At 37.0% G+C, this 16,791-nt stretch overlaps 1 protein-coding gene across 8 annotated transcripts in view; it reads right to left on the bottom strand.

Annotated features, from left to right (window-relative positions):
• nphs1 (NPHS1 adhesion molecule, nephrin) overlaps nt 1-16,791 on the bottom strand; it is a 185,646-nt gene that overhangs the window by 94,462 nt on the left and 74,393 nt on the right. For all 8 annotated transcript variants that reach the window (XM_089121041.1, XM_089121039.1, XM_089121045.1 and 5 more), the window contains 3 exons: nt 11,181-11,375; nt 6,831-6,928; nt 5,566-5,660 (listed from right to left, as the gene is read on the bottom strand). In XM_089121041.1, the coding sequence (XP_088977167.1) occupies nt 5,566-5,629 (64 nt within the window). In that variant the 5' untranslated portion in view covers nt 5,630-5,660; nt 6,831-6,928; nt 11,181-11,375. The remainder of the gene's footprint in view (nt 1-5,565; nt 5,661-6,830; nt 6,929-11,180; nt 11,376-16,791) is intronic.

The following is a 16,791-nucleotide window of genomic DNA, read 5'->3' as shown; positions in this document are numbered from 1 at the left end:
GCGCCTCTTTTGAGCCAATGACAAGTATCCAGTGCATCTGGGCGCACTCGACTGCTCTCAGAAACCCCGAACGACAGAAGCTGCAACTTCACATCAAGGCTGCATCAGTCACCTCACGTCAAACTTGAAGGGCACAATTGGACACAAGCGACAAGCCGAAAAACACATTAGCATAATGTTTACATAAATGAATACGTAAACACAGTGGCAAGATAATCAGCATGGCACATTTAAATGCTGCAGCCAGCCGTACTCGTGCGCTGAGAAGTCGCACTGCCTGAGAAGCAGTGATAGGAGAGGAAATACATGTCAAACACGCACACCGGTCTGATTCCGACTCCTGATGCGGCACGTTGACGTCTTATTTAAACAAGATAATGACATGGGATTAGGCTGCTGCATAGAATCTGACTTTTAGTCTATAGCGGCCGACTCTAAACTACAGCTCCGGAACAGAAAGTAACAAAGCACCACTCTGCTCTTTTTAAAGTCTAAATAAACACCACTTTTAATCACAACCTGTGTTTTTCATTCAAGGATTCAGGGGAGATGTAACAATGCAATTTCAAAGCCTAGAACACATTTTCTGCTTGTATTTCCATCTGATTCGACAGTGAACGCCTGCTTTAGATTGACAGTTGAGATATACATAGAAAGATATGCATAGACGAAGACACAGGTGGTTTAACACAACAATTTGAACGCTTTTGATTGGTCAGACTCACAAAAATGGATGCCGGAGACTTACATATTGCCAGACATTATATTCAAACATAATTAAGGCACAAGCAGCATCCCATATTTCACATACTGCAATCTTATGCAATCTCCTCCGCTATAAAGCTTGTTGCACATTGCATACAGTATAAAAAGGTTGCAATTACAAGCAAACAATTGGATTTCTAATTAAAATTTACAAAGCAAACACGGACACCATTTTTCTTAACTACTTCTGATTTAGCAGCAAATACCAAGCATGTCAAAGTTTTCAGCAAAAATAAATGGTCATCTGCAAATATTAGTGTGTAATTGCTGAGCAACATGACAATCACAGCCAATTAGAAGTTCTGAATTGAGTCCCAATTAAATTGGGACTAAATTGGGACAGTGGGCTGAGCAACATACCGAATAGAAAAAAAAAAAGAAAAAAAAAAGAATTGTGTTTTGTGAAATGTGTGTATTTAATTATTTGAATCTCTTTCTCTAATAAGATATTTTGTTTATTTTCTCTTCTATTATTGTATTGTATATCTTATTTGTATTTTAAAAGTGCTTTACACATAAGTTTGTTTTTCATTTTGGTTTTAAATAAATTACATTTGTTTTCCATTATTCTTCATAAAAATGCTATTTAGTATTTTTCTTTATATCCTCTTGTCTTATAATACACAAGAAGCAGCTAAACCAACCCGATCTCACGACCAAATCGTACGAATTCGCCGAATGATTAAAAAGTGGCTAATTCGTAACCATTCATATGACAACACTCGTACGAATTAGTACGATTTTGCTAAATCGTACATATTTTACGAATTGGCCCATTTGGAAGAATTCCTATGAATGACCTACCCCTTACCCCACCCCTAAACCTACCCATCACGTGGGTTTAGACAAATCGCACGAATTCATACAAATTAGACACTTTTTAATCATTTGTTGAACTCGTACAAATTGGTCGTGAGATAGGCTAAACACAAACACAAGACATACAGACTATCATTCCTGTATAATGGCAACCAGAATGTTGCACACACAGCAGGTTATTTCCTTGGTGCCATGCAACAATATTGCAAAGCAAATTGAGCCTTGGCATACAGTACATGGATAACCAATTTCAACTCCACTAAACTTGATTGTTGGAGTCTGATAATGTACAGGCAGCAAAGTTATTAAGAGCTAAAAGCTCACAGCAAGATGGTGAATAGAGGAAGGAGGAAGGCCTGGTATTCTGTGTCAAAAGCTTCTCAGACCGAGGAGGATGAAGGCAAGTCAGAGCTCCACACTGTCTCACATGGTGTTAGACTTTCAAATTGTGTATATGGAGGCAGAAAGTGAAAATGCAACAAGCAATCATTACAGTAAATTGCCTTGGCTATTTTTTTTCATTCAGATGTAGTTTTGTCAAGCAGTGCAGAACTGGTGAGGGAGCATTTACCACATATAGCTTGGAGAATAGAAGATTTGAACATGTGCTCGTGGGCCAAATTGGCTAGATACACATTCAGCGTAACCTTTTGAGGACATTCCACCTCTTGTATGTATGCATGTATTAGGGGTGTGACGAGACGCTTATCTCACGAGACGAGACACGAGATTGGGTTCACGAGAATGAGACGAGACGAGATTTTTGCAAAATGTTTCAGAAATCCTCAATGACAAAATTCATGACTGGAAAAATAATATGCAGGTGCATTTTGCAATCTTTTAACTAATAATCTTCTAATGAATGTCATTTCAGGTCTACTTTGAGTATGAATTATCAAATGCATTGAAAGAAAACAATTGACAAGCACTGTAAACTGTTTTTATTGACTGGCTTTTCTCCTGTTTGATTTCACATCTAGTCTATTCAGACCAGTGGTGGAGGAAGTACTGAATCTCAGTACTTAAGTAAAAGTACAAATAACCACAGACACATTTACTTAAGTAGGGTTGTCATTGTGGTGCTTCTACTTTTACTAAGTAAAAAGTACCTGATTTTAAATGTACTTTTACATTTTAGTATTAAAAGTACATGCATAACAATTTATTGTCTTAAAGGAGAACTCCGGTCAATTTAAACATTGAGCTAATTTTTTTGTACATTTGGAGTGCTGTCAGTATAGACAAAAACGACATAAATCGGTGTTGCCTAAACCGTGTTATACTTTTTTTTTTTTTAAATTCGCACCCTGATGACTTTAATGGGGCATGTTCTAACCTGCTTTTAGCCTCTTAACATCCTTGATTTTTCATTACGAGTGCACAGCCATGTGAGTGGTGTTATTAAGAGTGACCGCGGTCAATCTGACTGCAGTAGATGTGAAAGATATTAATAAAATGATGTTAATTCAGCCAGCTCATACCTGTATTTACTTCCTGTTTTCGGTCGAAGTCCACAGTAGTCGATTGTCGAGTTTGCGCGCGATAGTTTTTTTTTTGTTTTTTGTTTTTTATATATATATAAACATAATATATATATACATATATATAATATGTAACTATATATGAAGAGTTCAGATGCAAAAGCCTCTAAGTGCCATTTGAAATTGATAAAATTTCAGCTTGATAAAAAAATGGTCATTTTAGAAGAAAATTTCAAATGGCATTTAGAGGCTTTTGCATCTGAACTCTTCATATATATATATAATATATATATATATATATATATATAAACAAACTTTTATTTTGGATGTGATTAATCACGATTAATTGTTGCACAGCCCTAACTTTGTAATGAAACATACAAATCATTATACCAAATACTTTGTCCATACCTTTGCTGTTAACGAAATAGAATAAATAGTCCTTTATTAAAGCATAATCATATTTGTGCAAAGGTACCAATATAAAAAACGTTTGGTAAAATTGGAAGAAGCATATTCAAACTGCTTTGACATTGACATTATATTAGCCTTAAACTAAACTACACCACACTTTCAAAAATCTTATCCTAGCTTCAAACACACATTCACAGATAATCCTGAAATGTATGTTGGTTAAAAAGTGACAACTGTTTCCCCTTAGACTTTTAAAGTAATCTTTTCAGCTGACAATGGGCTTTATGCACAGCTGCACTACTTCCTGAACTTAAGCCAGCTCCTTGTTTCCTGTCTGCCATTATTGGCCAAATTGATTAATTCAGGTGTGTCTGATTATTGTTGCCGTGACTACTGAGGTCAAGCACACCTGAATTAATCAATTTGGCCAATAGTGGCAGACAGGAAACAAGGAGCTGGCTTAAGTTCAGGAAGTAGTGCAGCTGTGCATAAAGCCCATTCAGTAATTTTTCAGTTAATGTGTGTTTGATCATGTAGTTTACAGATTTAACATTAAAGAGAAATAAACAGAGTTGGAATGAGATTTTATTATTTATTTTATTTGATCATTATCAGAAAGTGTTGTTTGAGTTTCAATGGTGCAAAAATAAAAAAAATATATATCTTAATACAAATCTAACTTTTATTTTAGGCTGTGTGGAACACTTGGTTTTGATTGGTCATTCACTCAATCACCTGGTCAGATATTTATTAATATTTGTTGTCACTGAAACTGATTCTGCTTTTTTATATCTCTCATATTTAGAGAGTTCACAATCCACATAATATTCACCAACTGCAGATTCTCAATGCTGGTGAAAGGATCCGTTTTTGAGAAGTATTGTGAATTTGATCATTTGACACGGCTGCTTGAAAATATGGCGCTCATGGTGCAAGATGCTAAAAATCTTCGAGACATGATGCCATCACTGTAAACGTCTGGTCACCCTACATCTGATTTAGCTAATATTTGACCAATGAAAAGTATTAAAAATAGCTCATAACTCGTAACTACATTGGCTCCTTAAACTGTAGGACAAATCTCATTACAATTGTTTCTTGAATCTTTGAATGAAGTGCCGCAGTTCATTCAAAGATTCAAAAAGTGTCGCAGTTTGAAGCTTCACTGCTTGTTTGCAAAGCAATGGTAATTAAAGACCTAGTTGTCTGAATAAGAACAATATTTTCTTAATTAAAGAAACAATATAAAGAAACAATATCTAATGCAATTGAGGAGCGAAGAATAGTGTCTTAGTCTTGCTGTTGAATCTTCATAGGCTTCATAGTCCGTCTCCCAATACCCATATCTGGACTGTTTATTTGCGGCTATAGTCTCCGTTTGCACTTTGAATATTGAGAAAGTACTGTAATGTCTTAAGAACAACAGACAAGGGAGGCTCTGTTTCTGAACTTATAATCGGAACACAAGAACAACATTTTATATATATATATATATATATACACACACACATACATACTTGTACATTTATACAGAATTAATATTATGTATAAATAAATATTTGATATATTAAGAACACATTTTTCTTAAATATATACATGCATGTGTGTGTATTCATATATATAAAATAGTTATACACACGTACACATACAACTTTTATTTTGGATGTGATTAATCGCGATCAATCGTTGCCCAGCCTTAAAAATAGCTTAGAACATGTAAGCTTGTTTACGTCATGGAATAAAAAATTTAAAAAATTTAAAAAAGACAATTGTGGCTTTTTATCTTGCAATTCTGTCTTTTTTCTCAGAAGTTCGAGATATAAACTCGCAATTGAGAGCTATAAAGTCCGATTCTGACGGGGAAAAATACCTTTTTTCTCAGAATTGACATATTATATCTTGCAACCGCTGGTTTATATCACCCAATTCTGAGAAAAAAAAAAAAAAAGACATACTTGGGAGATATAAACTCACAATTACCTTTTTTTTTTACTTTTTATTCAGTGGTGGAAACAAGCTTCCATTAGTGTGATCAGGTAAATGCAGATATAAGACAGCTGTATTGTCCCTTTGTTTCAAAATGTACCTTTAAAATCCATAAGGTGAAAAACCCAGGCACTTGACAGTACGAGCGAATACAAGAAATCCATCTCCTCCGATCACTCACCAACAAAAACAAATCTGTAAAAACATGACAGAAAGGTACATTTTTAAAGACGCACGCACGCATACACGCAGTTACCGCACTTAAGGTCAAACATTACAATGGCTCCTTGATTTTTTTTCTGCTCTCTTTTATACCTTCACTCTCCATTTAAGCGCTCCCTTTGAATAAGTTCAAGTTTTCAGAGAGAACCTTAGGAACACTTCAAAGTGAAGCCCAGGGAGTGTTTCTATACTGCATGGAAAGAGCTCTCTCGGGTTCACGGTCATTACGCCACGCTTTAGCCTCCACCAGCACTCCCTATCTCTCTCTTTTAAAGCCAATAGCGCTTGCATTTCAAGTCAGGTTGCAATCTCTTCAAATTACCAACCACACTGGAACAAATAATAGTGATTTACTTAATTAAAAACTAAACATTTTCCCATCTAAATAAACAAAAGAAATTGAAAGCGCTGGCTCCTTGAGGCATCTCCCTCGGTCCATTAGTTGCAGTCCAATGGGCTTTGATAGGAATTAACTCACACTCAATTATCCTCTGTGCCCGCAAACAGTCCCAGACGCCAAAATGTGAATGCGCCGACTGCAATCTCCCTCCTCACAACCGTGAATGGATGGAGGGCTTTCAAGCGGAGAGTTCGCAAGCTGTATTTAGACATTCTTTAAACATATCCCTTCATTTTCTCTGTCTGTCTTCTTTCGTCACACGCTCCCACGGACGTTTTTAGCCTTTCATCAGTACTGGGGCACTGGCTGCCAGCAACCCTGTAAAAAGACTATACTATACTATACATTGAGATTTTGTGAGGAGCACTTTTGCATATTCTTGAGTGCTGGCTCTTTTAAAGGTAAGTACATTTTTGTAGGATTATATTGTCTCATCTCAAGCCAAACTGATTATTTCAGTTTATGTTGGAATATATTTATGCCTTCAGAAAGGTAACTGTTATTTTGTAGTTCAATTCAATGCTCAAGTTTGTAGAACTACAAGGTGCTTCGATGCGGAAATATCTACATTCAAAATCATAACAGTTTTGCAACATAAGAAAAGAGCAGACTTGAACTTATTCTTGGAAATCCCACTTCTTGATAGAATGATTATGCTATAATGAGAGCTTTAGGAGATTTTTCATAACTCACATTTTTAAATATTTTTAAAGGTACATTAAGTAAAATCAAAAGTACAATACCGTTCAGTTTCGGGTCAGTAAAGGTGGTGGCAGTTTGGCTCTTTTCTGGCTGACATCTGGGGAACCTGCCACTGTTGTGGGCCAGTTATGGCTGATTTCTGGGGACATGGAAGAAGTTGTGAGTGAGTTTTGGTCTGCTTCCGGCATGTTTACTTTAGACAAGTAGCTTTTAGGCCAATCCCAAGCCGTAACTCCATATGTGGGCCAAACTCACAGGCGAAATTCAACCAAATTCGGCCCATACCAATTTGCTAACTGGGTAAGATTTTAAATAATGCATTACATTGATAAAAATGTGATAGTAAACACTTTTGTAATGTCACATTACAAAATAAACGTTTTATTCAAGCAAGTCACTAGCAAAGAATCCTGGAAAGAAATGTGTTCCATAAAAATATTAAGCAGAACAACGGTTTTCATCATTATAATAATAAGAAGGTTTTTTTGAGCATATATTATAATGGTTTCATCACAATAATAAATCACTAAACAAATTACAATAGTTCACAATATTACTTTTTTATAATACCTTGATCAAATAGATTCAATTCTGGTGAGCATAATAGATTTATTTCAAAAAAACGTAAATCTTACCGACCCCAACATTTTGAATGGTAGAGAGAATAGAGAGAAAGAATGAAGACAAAACATGTAAAATGTAGCAGAACTTCTATATGATGAGCACATCTTTAGTAGATGCCCCAAATGGCTACTATAGGCTACTACAGGTCAGTGTAATCACATCTTTCTACATTTCGGTAGACAATTAAGTAACCTTTGACCTCTTAAGCTCCTAAGCTTAACATCGAATTTAACTTGTCTTGTCAATTTGTGGTACTGCAACACTGCGTTAAATTTACCTGATCAGATGAGTAAAGGAAGAAAAAAAGCAGCTTGAGATTAATTTATAATTAATCAAGATAATTTCCAGGTAAGACTATGAAAAGACCTAAAAAAAACAAAATGGACTAAAAGTAAAGGTTTGGCATAGAAACTGAAACAGTTAAAGGTGCTATACGTATTTTTTAGCGGCCTCTATCGGTGATGTTTCAGATTGCAACCAGTTTTTACAAGAGGGCTCGTGCTTTTGCGCGTACTCAAACACGAGCGAGCGCTTGCAGTACACGGTCACACTGAGACTTTCAACACACCGGAGAAAGCATCACACAACATGCTGAGAACTCATGTAAACTCCAACTGCAACGTTAGAAAAATAGGATACTTTTATCAGCTTACTGTTGAACTAATGCTCCATGCTCGCACCATGATAACATTACATTTGTGGTGCTATCTAGCATTAGGTATATCACTAACTATTTGTGTATCTTTCACAATCAGCAATGTCAAGATGAATATATAATATGATAACGAAAACGGTTTGTGAACTAGACTGAACAAATTCAGAGTAACAGTAAGATCGTATGAAGTAACATTACTGTACTGAACGTGTCTGGAAATGTGTGTAAACAATATGATGGTAGTGGCATGAGTGATGTTAGACCAACACATTCTCATCCCAAGACGTCATCGAACTGACGCCTTTTGACCATACGTCAACATCCGACGTTTTAGGGTACCCTTTAACGTCAGTTAGATGATGATCCTGGGGAGTCATCAAACTGACGCTTTACCTTTAGCGTCAGTTAGATAACGCGGGTAGGTTTAGGTCTGGGGTAGGGTTAGGATTAGATAGCGTCATCTAACTGACGTTAAAGGGTACCCTAAAACACCGGATGTTGACGTATGGTCAAAAACGTCAGTTAGATGACGTCTTGAGGTGAGAACGGGCTGGTTAGACATCTAGAACATAAAATAAAAGTTACATCCTAAGGCCGGATTCACATATAGCTCCTAAAAACGCATAGAAAACGCTGGGTGCGCCGCATTCTCCTTTTTTCGCGCCCCTACATTTGAAATAACGAAGTTGAGCGTGCAAAAGACGCGATATGTGAACAGGGCCTAAAGCACCTACTTTTCGTCATCCTGGTTTATCCTTGTCATTACAGTTTACCATTATTTCAGCATATCTGAAAACTTGTAATTTATCACATTAAAAATAGCGGAGGTCTCTCCATAATTCAAACACCCTGCCGATGTTGATCCGATTCACGTTTGGCCAGACGAACTTCAGCAGATATTGTAGATTTTTGTTTTGTTTTGTGTTTAATATGTATTTTGAGTGTGTGTTGTGCTGGAGGCAGGTCGTTTTTACACTCTAAAAAATGCTGGGTTGTTTTAACCCAATTTTGGGTCAAATATGGACAAACCCGAAATGTTGGGTTAAAAATGTAATGTTAAAATTTAACCCAACGGCTGGGTTAGTCCATATTTGACCCAAAGTTGGGTCAAAACAACCCAGCATTTTTTAGAGTGTAGGTGTTATCAGACTTCATGTCGTTCGCTGCAGTGCCGTTGCATAGGCTGGATATAAAAGGAGAGAGGCTCAGGAGTGCTCATGCACGTCACATCTGATGGATTTCACAGAAAATCCAACCTGGAGACTTCACTTAGAAATAGGAATACTGGCCTTCAGAGGTAATATCAAAACCCGACAAGTGGATCATTGTAATATGTGATTACAACCCTTCACACACAGGCAATAAAAAAAGGATTCATTTTGGGAAAAAAAGTTACATATAGCACCTTTAAATGTCAAAGCACTGCTAATTTGCTGTTTTTGTACGTGTATGAAACATGCATATATTTACACACACACACACACACACACACACACACACACACACACATACATGTGTGTATATATATATATATATATATATATATATACACACACACACACATGCATATATAAATATATAGATGTTTTTTACTCTTTTTAATATATATATATATATATATATATATATATATATATATATATGTATGTAATATTGACACAGTAATGTCTCTCAGAATAAGAATTACCATTTCTCTTGTTAGATTGAAAAGCTAATCTGTGCACATACGGGCTGCTCCATCGGCATGTCAATATGATTCCTGCATGCTGTCTTGGATGTCATTGTACTCAGTGACAAGTGATGCTTGTGTTGCAATTTGTTTACATCTCATATATGTCCTTGTCAGTCTCCTTGTTTCTTCAGAAGAGTGAAAGTGAAATTCGATTCCCTGTGGGTAGAAACCCGGCAGGGTTTCTGGCTGGGCCAGGGAGGCATCACAAACAGTGACCCTTTCAGGTACATTTTGTGTTTTTATTAAATATTTTTTATTATTACATCATCAAACAACCCCTACACTCAAGTCTGTACCTATTTTACGCAAAAACAGCATGAAATTTACCAATGTGCAGAAAATGAGATCCGCTCTCTGCTCTCCGACTGGGACACGCAGATGTTTTTGCAAATTTTAAAACCAGTTTTATAACCAGCATCTCATGGGGTGGTGGAGCTCAGTTATACCTTATAGATACATGCACATTACGGTTAAAAAATTTGGGGTGTTTTAATGTTTTTGAAAGAAGTTTCTTAAACTCACTCAGGCAACATTTATTTGATCAATAATAAAGCAAAAACAGTAATATTGCAAAATAAAACAAATTAAGACAATTGCTTTCTATTTAAATATATTTTAACCATATTTTTCCCAATACTCAAACTTTAGTGTCACATTGAGAAATCATTCTAATATGATGATTTGTTGCTCAAGAAACATGATCCTCCTTGGTATTTTTGTGGAAATGTAATTTTGATTAATATAAAGTAAAACTAACATTAAAAATGTAAAACATTTACAACACTTTTTTTTAATAATTTTTAATAGAAATCCACTGAATTAGCTGAATTAAATAAGATTTGTAATACTGTAAAATATTAAAAGGAATTAAATTCATTACAATAGATTCACATATTCTAAATCCTAAACATTATGAAAACATCAGTTTCATTTCTACATCTGTTGAAAAGGCCATCTTAAAACCTTGGTGACAAATATGAACACTCAGATAGGAAGTCATCGACAGATTCCAGGATTATTCTGCCAAAAGGGAAGAATTTTAAGGCCACTAATGGATTTCACCCACTTTTAGCTTCCAGAGGCAGCAGCGCTATTAAAAAAATGCTCTTTGTTTTGACTCTTTGTCATACCGTTTCAACTTGGTATCGCAGCTTCCACACAGAAATACTTCTCCGTCTCTCCCTCATCCATCCCCTTGACACAGAAGTCAACTTAAAACTGACAAGGGAGAGAGAGAGACAACGGCCTTCTTTCAAGCCTCCATCTCCTCACTCTTACTTGTCTTAAAGCCAAACGAGAGATGGGGAAAAGAGGAACCGTATAAAAAAAAGGTGTCTTTGAGCTTGATAAAACACTTGCATATGAGAGAACGCAGCTTACCTGTTGAGCGTCACCGCTTGCCTTCGTCTCGCCTCATGTGGAGGTTCTTCTCAGAAGACGTTCACCAGCTCTGGTGAAGAAATGCCAGTGGGGCTCCCCTACACACATTCCCTTCATCCTGACGGTTTCTCAACAACTTGGAGGAGTCATGCGAGGGAGGATGAGTGAATGGAAATGAGATGAGCAAACTGCTGACTGTAAAAAAGCAGAGGGACACTTGTAATGTGGCACTGCATCTGTCCTTTCACCTCATCATATTCAGCCATTAGCGAGCATTTAATGAGCTTCAACAGAACTACAGAAGGGTGCTAACACAGGACACGGCCTTTCAAATGGACTACATTTAGAACAACACTGCCATTTTTTTTCCTTTTCTAATACATTTCTTGTTCTTTTTCGCTCTGTTTGTGTGTTGAGGGACCGTGTTACCCTTGTCGACACTGAAGTGAACGCTGCAGTCTCCACAGCGACCAGTTTTGTAACATTTGTGCTCATGCATAATAAATACTGCACAGTCTTTTCACTTTATTTTATATACTGAACACTCCTTAGGGGCCCTTGCTTCTCTCACTGTGCACAGCAACAGATTTTTACACAGAATTCATTTTCCACAACTGAATATTTGATTGTCTGCTAAAAATCATTGTCACCCCCACCCCCCTCCTCTACAGTTTTTTTCTATTTTTATTATTATTATTATATGCCACCTAATGGAAACCTGAGACATGGATTTACTCACTAGTGATGCTACCAAGAAAAAGTAGACGGAATTTTCAGTGATTCTAGACAATGGATAGATTTTTCTTCTTTAGGAAAATCTATACTTATAAACATAAGGGTCAATAGCCATGGCTCGTCTCATCATCCTCTTCAGAATTTTGCATTTGCGGGCATTCGGGGACGCTGTGTTTCTACACAATGGATTTTTAAAGCTGGCATACGCATGCATTATAGTGGTTATATAAAGAAACATATCTCATAATAACCATACGTGTCTTTAAGTTATATATACACTCTGCAGATCTATTGTTCGCTGCCTGTTTATATCCCACAATCCTATGTGTTCCAGCACCTCACTCAGATCCCAGTCACTTCTAATCGTAGCTATCCGTTATCAATCACTCCTCCATATACAGCAATCACACTCCCTGCACTCTGCAATTTGTCTGGTCTCAACTTGGACTATGGATTACTATATTATATTACACACTCACCTAAAGGATTATTAGGAACACTTGTTCAATTTCTCATTAATGCAATTATCTAATCAATCAATCACATGGCAGTTGCTTCAATGCATTTAGGGGTGTGGTCCTGGTCAAGACAATCTCCTGAACTCCAAACTGAATGTCAGAATGGGAAAGAAAGGAGATTTAAACAATTTTGAGTGTGGCATGGTTGTTGGTGCCAGATGGGCCAGTCTGAGTATTTCACAATCTGCTCAGTTACTGGGATTTTCACACAAAAACCATTTCAAGGGTTTACAAAGAATGGCGTGAAAAGGGTATGCGGCAGTCCTGTTGGCGAAAATGTCTTGTTGATGCTAGAGGTCAGAGGAGAATGGGCCGACTGATTCAAGCTGATAGAAGAGCAACTTTGACTGAAATAACCACTCGTTACAACCGAGGTATGCAGCAAAGCATTTGTGAAGCCACAACATGCGCAACATAAACGGAATGAGAACATGGATCCATCATGCCTTGTTACCACTGTGCAGGCTGGTGGTGGTGGTGTAATGGTGTGGGGGATATTTTCTTGCAACACTTTAGGCCCCTTAGTGCCAATTGGTCATCGTTTAAATGTCATGCCCTACCTGAGCATTGTTTCTGACCATGTCCATCCCTTTATGGCCACCATGTACCCATCGTCTTATGGCTACTTCCAGCAGGATAATGCACCATGTCACAAAGCTCAAATCATTTCAAATTGGTTTCTTGAACATGACAATGAGTTCACTGTACTAAAATGGCCCCCACAGTAACCAGATCTCCACCCAATAGAAAATCTTTGGGATGTGGTGGAACGGGAGCTTCGTTCCTGGATGTGCATCCCACAAATCTCTATGAACTGCAAGATGCTATCTTATCAATATGGGCCAACATTTCTAAAGAATGCCTTCAGCACATTGTTGAAACAATGGCATGTAGAATTAAGGCAGTTCTGAAGGCGAAAGGGGGTCAAACACAGTATTAGTATAAACCTTTAGGTGAGTGCATGTAAATTACTATATTATAAATATTACCTACAGTAATGTGATTCCCAAGTTCCTGTCTCGTTGCTATATTATGTTATATGTAATATATTACAAATCTTACCTCCATCCTTTATTTTTAATTTTGCATTGTGTGCTGCTGCACATCCCTGTGTGTAATAAGAGAGTACACAAGTTGTGGACCCACCTATAGGCGCACATTACTTACGCGCTCTTGATCAGTTGGAGCACTTCAGTCTTTTTGCTTAAGTGAAAGTTAAAAAAAGTTGAAAACTTAAAGCTACACTGTGTAACTCTTTTAGTTTATTCTTAGCTAAAAACACTTAGTTATTTCAAAAATATATGTGCTCATTAATGTATATTTACTTCGTTCAAGTAATAAAGTATTCTCGTGAGTGTATAATATGACATTGAAAATACGGGTAAGGGGATCTACTGTCGGTCGCCATGTTGCCCCTCCATCTTGAAAGTACATTAGCCAAAGAGGGACATACCCATTAATTCAAGCTTCGCCTTTCGCGTTTATGTTTGAGTTAACACTCATGGACTAGGTCGAACCGGAAGCCATGTTAATCTTGGACTACATTGGCCATCGTAGAAGTTAAAACGAAATCGGAATTGAGAGGAACAGAAACTAATATTCACTGGATGGTCATATATCTTTGCACCGCTAGATGGGGGTAAAAATCACACAGTGTAGCTTTGAAAAATAGTTTATGAAAAATGCATTTTTAAAATGAACCATATTTTCCAAAACATGTTATACGCTAAAACTGCAAGAAAATTAAAGTGATAAAACTAAGCAAGCTGTGTTATGAATTTGAGATTGATATCTAAAAAAAAAAAAAAAAAAAAAATCCTTGTTTGTGCCCAGTAACACTAGATGTACAGTACAATGTTTCCACTAGATGAAATTCACTACTCATTAATTTCCAATGCATTACCCATTAATTTCCAAGTCATATTTCACCGTGAGGAGTACAAGTTTTGAACGATTCTGACAATTTTTAAATCTAAAAATCCCAAACAAATTTTTTCAATCAAAAATAACCAAAGAAAACCAAGGGGTTTTCTTGGCAAGAGAAGGTCATCAAGGCCATCAATTTTGTTCGATGATCAAATCCTCACAACAACTACATAGAGAAATGTAATTTATTCCTACAAGGTCTCACATAAAAGCATTTTCACTGTATCTGTGAGATTTGTGAAGTGCATTGAATCCGAATGTGTAAAGAGTAAGAAGCAAAGTTAGGTCACAAGAGACAGATCAAAGATTTAAGCTGAACTCCAAAACCCTGGGTGTCGTGTTCTTATGCATGTGCCTCCATCAAGGCTGTGGCCTTCAACACACACACAGATCCACATGCACGCATACAACCGACACACACAGTGAGACGTGCTTTATAAGTGGTAGGAGGCATGGGGTAGGTGCTTCATTGAGAGCTGGAGAGACAGATGTGAACAGCTGGGGCCTGTTGCTCAGTCATTATGTAGAGTGGCCCCCAGGCACAGGTTAATATGTATACACACACACACCCAAACACACACACATATGCAAATGCAGGCGCATGCATTGCACAACAGCATAAAAACCTAACTAATCAACTGCGCACAGTCTCGGTGACAAAATAAAACTAAAATGAAAAAAAAAAAAAAGTACCCCACACATTTGCTGCCTGTCTTTAAAGGGGTTCTTAACTACTGGCAAAATGGGCTTTCATTAGAACGTGGCTGCCTATGAAGAGAAGCAGGGGAAAATTTGAAATCTGTGCTACCTGACTAGAGAAAATGAGCTGTTCTCTTCCTTTTTGCCAAATAGAAAACTTCAACACCCATAATGCACTTGGCATGTTGCCATCCAATGCCACTTCCACCAGTCTGCTAGGGATACACTTACCAGAGTCAAATACTTGCCGTGTCCGAAATCTCCACTCAAACCACTATAGAGCACTATATAGTGGGCTCACCAGCATAATAGAAACACCACTTTCGGACACCACTCGATCGTCTCTCGGCGCCGTTGATTACATCATCTGTCAGCTGGTGCGAGCCGACTCTGGGCTAAACAGATTTTTTCAAATAAATTGATTACATTATGTTGAGCTTATTTCTCCAAAATTTAAAACCTAAAAAGTAATTTCTGGCCGTTTCTGTTAAAATACGCTACTCCACACATGATAACGTATTTTTACGATCAGCGCAATTCATGATGGTACGTAGGGCTTGGGTTAGTGACCATCGGTTGTACACTATTTTTCAAAATGCATTCTGGTATACACTGAGTGGACTACTGTATATAGGGTATAAAAACAGCACTACAAAACGGCGAGCTCACTAGTTCACTTTATAGTGAGTAGTGGGTGATTTCGGACACAGAAACTGTCTTGGTTCAGCAGGAAATTCTTCTTAGCAAACTTTTAGTCATAATGGTGTCGACTTGTATTGTTGCATTGGTATACACAGTATAATACAAAAAAAATGCTAATGTAATAAAAAAGTTTTCATTAAAAACTCATTTTAACCTTTCTAAAGGTTCTGAAACCTCACTGAAATCACCACAATGCATGGAAGCATTCTCAATATGTAAAACAGCGCCAATTTTCTGGTAATATTGTTTAGATGATATCAGGGTTATAGTTGGGGGCCAAAAAATATCTTCAATAATAATAATAATAATAATAATAACAATATAAATGTCAACAACTGTGCAACATATTTGCTCAAAAAATGTATCCAATAATAATAATAATATATATACTATATAAAACAACAAATTAATATAATTAACACTGAAAATGTTTGTTGGAAAATTGACAATTACTTTAAGTATAGCAAGCAGTTAAATGTTACTTCCACAGATATATTTGGATCAGTTTATTCTCTGTGTACACATTACTGTGAAAGTGTTCTCTTAGCGCAGATACATTCTCCAAAACACATCACCCCCCCCACACACACAGACACATCTATTCCCTTTTTAAACCACAGTGAGTAAGAAAGGGAGTTTAATTACAGAATGCAAACAGTAGCTACAGGTTATAGAGATAAAAGATGAGGAAAAGGGGTTTTATACACTAATATCCAAATTCATCAGAGGGAAATTAACACTCCCAGCTACTCACTTTAAACAAGAGCTGCTTTTAATGAAAAGGGACCCCATTGACCCAGGCAGACCTCCAAGGGCCCTAGCTCAAGATCGGATCCCATTTGTGTGCTCTGAGCCTAGGAATTACAACCTAACCCGTAGCCTCCATGATCTGGATCCTATAGCCCTGCTGTCATCTTGAGACCGTTAACGGTAGAGCGCCGGGCTGATACCGTACAACAGCACTGTGTTTTTTTCTCATGATTAGTGCCAGATCCAACTGGCATGACTTCTACAATGCATTACTTCTGAAT

Source organism: Pimephales promelas, chromosome 16 (genome assembly GCF_988280905.1).
Source record: "Pimephales promelas chromosome 16, fPimPro1.hap1.1, whole genome shotgun sequence".
Classification (NCBI taxonomy): domain Eukaryota; kingdom Metazoa; phylum Chordata; class Actinopteri; order Cypriniformes; family Leuciscidae; genus Pimephales; species Pimephales promelas.
Note: the sequence above shows the minus strand (reverse complement) of the source record. Positions and strands in the feature narration are given on the sequence as shown.